The 8,140-nt window shown below is 34.2% G+C and overlaps 1 protein-coding gene across 1 annotated transcript; it reads right to left on the bottom strand.

The window, feature by feature from the left end:
- Nucleotides 1-237: 237 nt before the first annotated feature.
- LOC111615872 (patched domain-containing protein 3-like) lies at nt 238-6,391 on the bottom strand (the record flags this gene model as incomplete). Its single annotated transcript, XM_023357315.1, has 4 exons — nt 5,710-6,391; nt 5,456-5,631; nt 5,323-5,398; nt 238-1,303 (listed from the first exon to the last, which is right to left on the bottom strand). Coding segments are annotated over exons 1-4 (2,000 nt in total), but the record flags the coding sequence as incomplete, so codon positions are not given.
- Between the last annotated feature and the right edge of the window lie 1,749 nt (nt 6,392-8,140).

The following is an 8,140-nucleotide window of genomic DNA, read 5'->3' as shown; positions in this document are numbered from 1 at the left end:
ATCACTTAAGTTGTATAACTCTCATTACAAATTAAACTAAAAGTAGTTTTCATTTTTCACAAGAAATTTTTGTTCTCCACCTGGGTTTGTTGTTTAACATTAAATTTAGAAAAAATAGAGTATATAAGTGAAAGAACAACCGGAATGAAAATCAGTGCATGAAATGCAGTTTCTATAGCAATAAGAAACACGATTTTCACAAATGTAATGAAAGCGTACATATCTCTATATACAAACAAAATCCCTAAAATAGTAGACAAAGATCCTTGACATATCGGATAGCCAATACGATAGAGACTGTCTTTCATCTTTTCGCTCGGAGTTTCAGACACAGAACAAACATAAGCGTAAGCTATATGCGCCGGATAATTCACGCAGAAACCCACACACAATATCAGACTCATCATAGATAAGATGTCCACGTTGACACCCCACAGGGACATATAACCTAGAGTTTCTACAATGGTAGATGCTACCGATATCGCAACAAGAAGAGCAGAAACAATGTTTGGTATAAACAACAAAAAGAATACCATTATTAAAACAGACGTAATCCAAAATAAATCTCTAATTGTACGATTAATGATGATTCCTTGTTCGTATAGAGGAGCCAATGCTCCGTGAATCAGAACAGGAAAGTCGAATTCGTCAGCAATTTTCCACAAATTACTTAAAATCTCTACTTCGGCTGCCGAACTTAACGTATCATTGACAAAAATAAAGAATCTGCTACTCGAAATATCGGTTCCATTCTGATTGAAGGCAATATGACTGGAGAATTGTTGTGCCGCTTTAAATTCAAGAAAAACATCGCGAAGTCCACTCAAGAAATCTTCTTTGACAGACATGTTGTAACCACGTAACGAATATTTTGCAATCGGATGATTTTGAAATTGTTTGTAATATTTTAACCATGATAATGTAAATCGGGAATCCGCAATATATGGGAGACGTTCAAATTTGCTCAGTAGTTTGTCTACGGAATCTTGCACTGTTACATCCGAATAATCTAATGTAGTGTTAATAACTATTTGGTAAGGGAAAGTATAACGACTAAAACTATTATAATATATTTTCATACTCTTTGTTACCGGCGATTCTTCAGGATATAACGTTGTGATGTCTATACCATAATTTATTGTTAAAGCCCCCCATATTCCAAATGATAAATTCAGAAAGTAAATTATAATAACTATTATCTTCATTACATCCGAAGATAGAATCTTGCCTAGCTTATCTCTAAAATATGCCATTGTTGGCTCATCAGAAAAATTTTTATCTTCGGAAACTACTTCGTTATTTTCTGAAAATAAACATTAATTTTATGAATTACATAAGTTACACATTTTATTAAAAAAATTTACTTCATATTATTTTAATTCAATTTTTAAAGTACTATAGCATGTAATGCAATAAAAATAAAATGATAAATTAGAAATAAATAAATAAATTAATTAATTAATTAATGATATGAGCAAAGGAATTATAGAAATGATAACTCCTCAGGCATTTGGTGGATTAAGCAGTAAGAAAACGTTTACAAAGAGACCCATGTGCAATTTCTCTTATTCAATTTCAGAAATAATTTAACCCCTTTGTTCCTACTTTTTTAGAATTTTTAATTAAACATAGAAAATACCAAAAACTGAAAAAAAACGAAAGAAATGCGTTAATTTTGAAGAGAAAGCTTCAAGATTATTTTCCATTCTCTCGCCTAGCCTTTGCACGAAATATGACATAGATGGGTAATTGTGTTTACAGCTGGATGACCTTGAGAACAGCTGCTTTCGTCTTTCGCGGGACATTCTCATAAAACTTACAGGAGGCGAAGGGTTTATAGTAGGGTGAATACTAGCTGGCCGTATATTTTTAAATATTTTTAAAAAATTACGTTTTTTTATTGCGATTTCCTACCTTCCCCGACTTAATTAAACGTATNTCGACGACGACGAAGATGGGATCGCCCGATGTTATTCGAACAATCGCATATAATCCAGGGTTCGCGTACAAGTATCCTTCGGTAATTAATTGGTAATAATTATGTTAATTTATTAGAAGAGGTTAGGTTAGAACGTGCGTCTCCACTAAACTGGCCTCCTCTTAACCCATAAGTACCCAAATATCGAATATTTACTGGAATATCACAACTGTTGAATATTTACTGACTTGTACTCCTAACTAATGCGGTAACAAACACCGGCCGAAAATGCCCGAAGGCGGCCTGAAGGCTTATGAAACCTCGGTGGGCCGGGAGTAGGTCAAGTGACCCAAGAGCGCCCGTCCATTGGCCGCGCGACGGGCCCGCTGCACCTGAACGGCGGGGGTGGCCGCGCGGCGCGGCGCGCTTAATCTGTGTGGCCGAGGGGGCCGCCCGGAGGGCCTGTCATGCGCAGTGAGCTCCTCGGCCTAGCACGGCTCAAGTATGAGTTCCGAAGTGTTTCTGGCAGAGCGACCTGGCAGGCCGGTGAGGAGAGAAGTGGATCGGCGCCTGCCGGGACCGGAGTTCGATCCCCGGCTGAGGTAAGAAGTGTAATAAAATAGATATTTGTATTTACAGGCAACAGAGGGCGACTCCGGAAGGTTGCAGGCGGGATACTCGGGCCGCCGGGCGCGTGCCAGGGGGAGACGCGCGCTGGGGGCTAAGGAAGGGGGAGGTGACGATTTTTTTTCAACACTGACATGGGTAAAACCGAAAAAAAAAAATTCGGCCACGTGACGCCGTCCCTTTTGGGAGCGGAGTCACGTGACCGGATGTGACGTAGGCGCATCTTTGGAGGGCTATACTTTGTTTCGATCTAGTTTTTTCGTAATGTTACGATATACGACCTTTTGACTTTGTAAATTAAATTATACTAAAAAATAAAGTTCTATGTTATTCTCCTACTTAATGATATTATATATTTTTAATGTTTCCGAACTAAATAGTAATTATTAAATTAAAATTCAAACTTTACAACGTACTACGAATATTAAAGAAGATCTTTTTACTATAAATTAGTACGTCTTACTACGTCTTACTCTAATGTTGATTTCGAAAAAAGTAGGTCAGACAAGGATCGTTAGACTGATGACGTATATAATCGGCTTTTCCGGGTTGTATCGGAGCTCTCGCGATAGCGTGATTTACGGTAGTCGCACCTACTTTTTTCTGACGCGAGCCAATTAGCAATATTAATTTTTTTTAACCAATCGGATGATGGCGGGAGGTTTAAATTCGATTTATGTGGATAGATGGCCCTCTAAAATTTCATATTTATTTTACTTTTTTTTCTTTTATTGTAATTTCTCGTGAACTAAAAGATATTCCAAAACAAAGTTGGAGAATCCGACTACTCGTAAAAATTCTACGACTTTACGAAATGGTCCAGGTATTTCGTATGAATTTTTTTGCGACTATAGTCATCGCTCACCACTGCCACACGATCGCCCTTGACGACTATACTCGTCTGTCACTGCTGAGTGGATATAGATGTAGCGCGATTAGTAATGTGAACTGACATTAGATGGTGGAGAATAGACCTTATGTAGCTAGCGATACGCGTGCTTGCCACACACGGATTATGCCCTAATCTCAGCTAAGAGGGAGAGATTACATCAATTTCTAATAAAATACTTCAGAGAGCACTTGACGTTGTATATGGCGTTGTCTTGCGGCAAGTCATGCTCCGTTCTCTTGTGATGGATGGGCTGATCCTCTTAGTATGGAGAGCAAATCTTCTCCTCGGTCAAACACAACAACGCACTTCTATACGACTTTATGGTACTTTCTAATGACAACCGCACTTTCTTGTGACAAAACGCCTTCATTATGACCAATGCCCGAGACTTCTGGTGTCTCAACTTTTATACGAAAATCTTGGGAATTTCCTCACGTGATCTTCGGTTGTTTATATTGCAAAGGTATCTTTCGCAGGCGTGCGAGCTCCGAGACGACTTTCGTTGACGTCATGGAGTTCCTTTTTCTCTCCTTTCATTATCGGATGTTATAGTTTTGCAACCGCCTGTTAAATTTTCCATTAATTTGTTGATAGTCGAGCTGTCATTCAATCCGTGTTCGATGCAATGTTATTTCTAACCATCGTGACAAATCTTTACTTAAAACATTCCTTTCATTCAGTAACACAAGATGTGTTTCTATTTCAACACTTGGCAGATAGAAACACACCTTGTGTTAGTGAATCAAATAAATAAGACAAGATTACAGAAGATTTAAAACATTTCCATTAAAAATCGATTTTAATAACCAAAAAATCACCGATCTCACATATCTGTAAGCTTAAGAAATTTCAAATTATGGTATATTATTAATTAACAGAAAAACTACTCAAATAAGACACGAACGATCAAAAGAACACGTGTATTTAACTTCGAAAAATGTTTGCATAATTGTAAACTCAGTTACAGTCTAAAACTCGAATAATTTAAAAAAGTGAAAATAAAAGCAGTAAATCGTTCATTTCGAAGCAGCTAGAAAATTGCTTTATTTATACTTTCTATTAAAGCAATTTTACTAACATTAATAAACTGACAAATACACCAATATTTTTTGCAAATGTAAAAAATATCTGTTATAATTGATATACAATTGATAAAAAAGTGAAAAATATCACAGCTTCTAATGCATTATCCGAATGCCGAACTACTTTCCGCCGTCTAGCGCCACGTTACGGAAAGTTTAGGCGAGTAATTGAGTTTAGTATCGTCTGTATAGTATGCAAATTAGGTACCGTAACTCTAATACAGCACTGTAATTTTATACATTTCTTGTAAAAAAAACATTTCTAATTCAACGGCCATAAAAATTATTTATATTAATGATGTCTTTAAAGTTCAACGAAGTTTGCGCAGAAAAATAACTTATCAGAAATCGCGGCCGCCGTTTGGTGCGCTGGTCCGCGACGAAAACAAGCTTAAACAATGGCAACGTCGAACGGTACACACTCGGTAAGTAATTCTACAATTTTTTGTTTATAGCATAGTTTATACGGATTATTCCCAAAAAATTATACGTGTTTTGGAAATGTTAAGTCGAATTAGTCTAGAATCGATTAATTTTATGGAAAAAAACTTTTTAAACAGCCGTAGCCCGTAAACTTTACACGTGTCTGGCTGTGATTGGCTCACGTATTTAAGGATTCCTACAACGCGAAATTCGTATAACGAGGAAAGTATCTCCGCGTTATAGGGAAGTCTACTGTATTTAGTTATTAAAAATGAACGTTATAGTGTTGAATATTCAAAAAATATTTTATAAAACAATGATTGACAAAATCTGAATTTTTAACCAATGGTAGTCAAGACAAGGAAAATGAATGACCTTACCTAAATTAAGTCGAAGTGATTGCTGTTTTTCTTCTTTGTATCCCGATAACGCCATGCACCCACCAAAAAATGTCACCTGATACAAAAACGTAAACGCTATGCTAGTTGCGGAATAATAACAGAACATTCTTACGAGAGGAATAGATGCCATCATTCCTATACAGTAGGAAAACAAATTAGTCAACGACGTTAATGTTATAGAAACTCCGGCTTCGGCGAACGTTTCTTCCATGCGTTTCGGTACTTTATGCTTGGGGTTCGATGTTCTCCAACACGCTAACAATACGAAAGCATCGTCTATTTCGGTTACTGCAACAAGAGAATTTTCACAAAACACAGAATTATAAAGCACCAGTGAATTAAATACAATTATGAATAACAACTTACCCAGAACCAAAAAAGGAATGGCAATGTTCCAAATAGAATTTTCTGTACCTATAACAGACATTAAACCGAAAGAAGTAACCACGGCTAGTCCAGCCGATACCACACTCGCCACGCCAAGAACTGGCTTGCTTTTGGCCCAATTGTTGCTCATGTACGTTACAATAGTAAACACAGAAATAAATCCAACCAGTGCACCGATCATGGGTTTTACATTTTCAACCAACTGCAGATTTCGCTCTTCAAACAACCAATTAGAATCGCCGAAACACAGAAGATGTTCAAAACGATAATTTCTTATACGATTGTAAACCGCCGCTCGCCATTTTTCTATGAGATTAAGTTTATTCTCGTCGCTTTCGTCGAAAAAATACACTAATCTCATAGCACTTACTGTTTGAACAACATCGTTCTCATCTTCGATGACACCTCCGAAGTTGAGAGAATAAATTTTATAAGAGTATGTCAACGGATCAATATCAAATGGATACTTCAATCTCTTCTTTTTCTGCACTATATTATCAATTTCCGGTAAGATTTCTATGATGGGATTTTCAAAGCATTTTTGATTCACACGTCCACAGAGATCCGAATATCCAATTTCTTTTTCAGCGTCATTGATTGTTATATTCTTAATTAATTTATCTACCCGACTAATTTCTAGCAGCACATTTTTTTGTAGCATGTTTCCGCCATCTTTATTTGTAAACACCACAAACACGCATTTTGGAATAGTCGTAAAGCCTAACGGATCAAAAAATTTCGATGTATTAAAAGGAAATGTTTTGTCAATAAACTTCTTAGTATTAAAGACTCTTCCTGAATCTGCCAATGACAATTTAGTGATGTTTTCGATTGTGTTTATGTTAAAGATAAACACTGAAAATGTTGCTGTTATTAAAACAGGTAATAGGATAAAGTAGTACGGATGAAGACCGATGAATCTTCCTAATTTTCGAAAAAGGAACGATACTGTTTTTCTTACGCAATCAACTTTCATTATTTGATTATGATTTGTGGAAAGACCAAAAATTATTGAAACTATTTTAAAACATGAATAAAATTTTACTCTATTAAATTGAAATAACTTAAGTTATTAGTAAAAATTTATTGATAAAGTTAACTTTATTAAGACTGTAGAATGTAAAATTAGTTAAAAATATTTACCTGTTATCAGTTACAAATGTTTTCTGTCGTGAGTTGCTGTTAACGGACAATCGAAATGTTATTACGATATGAAAAACTCGTATTTAATAGCATCGATAGACGTGCCTATAGGCAATTTTCGGGTAAAATACGTATGTCTGCTTTTTAAAGTATAGATGACGTGCTGTAAAATTTTTCAAAGGACAGGATATTTCGCTTGATTTTATGCGTAAAATATGAGGAAAAATCTTAATAATAACTACCGAAAATAATAGAATATTTTTCTTATTTCTATCTGATTTTTTATGCAGCGATATCTGTCAACTTTTATTATTTGAAAGTTTCTCTTAATGAGTCGTTCGAGCATTAGCCACGACTCCTGAACCAGCCGTTAATGGTTGTATTAATGGCGAAATCTTGTTTAATAAGTGTCATTACTTTGCAAAACATTTCTCTACCACTCCGAATTTGAGTAGCAGAAAATTTATCTCGCTCGCTTTCATTTAATAATAAATACAAATTAATTTACGAGTTTTAATATAAAAATAACAAACATATTATAAAATAGGAATATTATCAAGAATTGTATTATTATCATGAAAAAATTATATAATAAAATCAGACACAGCATATCATTTTTGTGAATTTTTCGGTCCGAAATAAGAATTTATATAAAAACTAATAACTGATGTAATAATAATTAGATGTTAGCCGAATTGATATTGTATACAGGAAAGTATCACGAATTATTTACGATTACTTTTAATGCAATTTATCATTTATTTGTTTTATTTTTAAAAATAGGAAAAAAATTCATATACAGGAATATCTCGATTATCTCGTTTATTGTTATCAAGATAATCGCGTTAAAAATAATGCGTATAAAATGGATGATTTGCTAAAGATTTTATAAATGACAGAAAAATGGAAAGTATAAAAAATGTAAAAAATGAAGTTAAAGTTTAAGAATATTCACCAAAATTATAACATTTTCGAGTCCTTTCTTAACTTTTCTCACATTACAACAGAAGAAACAGTATATCGGCTTGAATAAAAACTTCATTAAAATGACAATTATTATTCAAAATTTTCTGTAGAAGAGAACCAGAGGACTGCAATGACTTCTGTTATTAGAAAAAGTATAATATACAATTCCGCGATACTTCTATAAATTGTTTTATTAAATATGTATTATTATAAAATTTAATATAATATGTATAATAATACATTTTTTTGTAAAATATTTTATAAAAATATATAATTTTATTATTATAAAATATATATAATA

This window comes from Centruroides sculpturatus, unplaced genomic scaffold, assembly GCF_000671375.1.
Source record: "Centruroides sculpturatus isolate CEXI.00-Female unplaced genomic scaffold, Cexi_2.0 scaffold2472, whole genome shotgun sequence".
NCBI lineage: Eukaryota > Metazoa > Arthropoda > Arachnida > Scorpiones > Buthidae > Centruroides > Centruroides sculpturatus.
The sequence above is the reverse complement of the archived record's forward strand: the minus strand, read 5'-3'. Positions and strand labels throughout refer to the sequence as shown.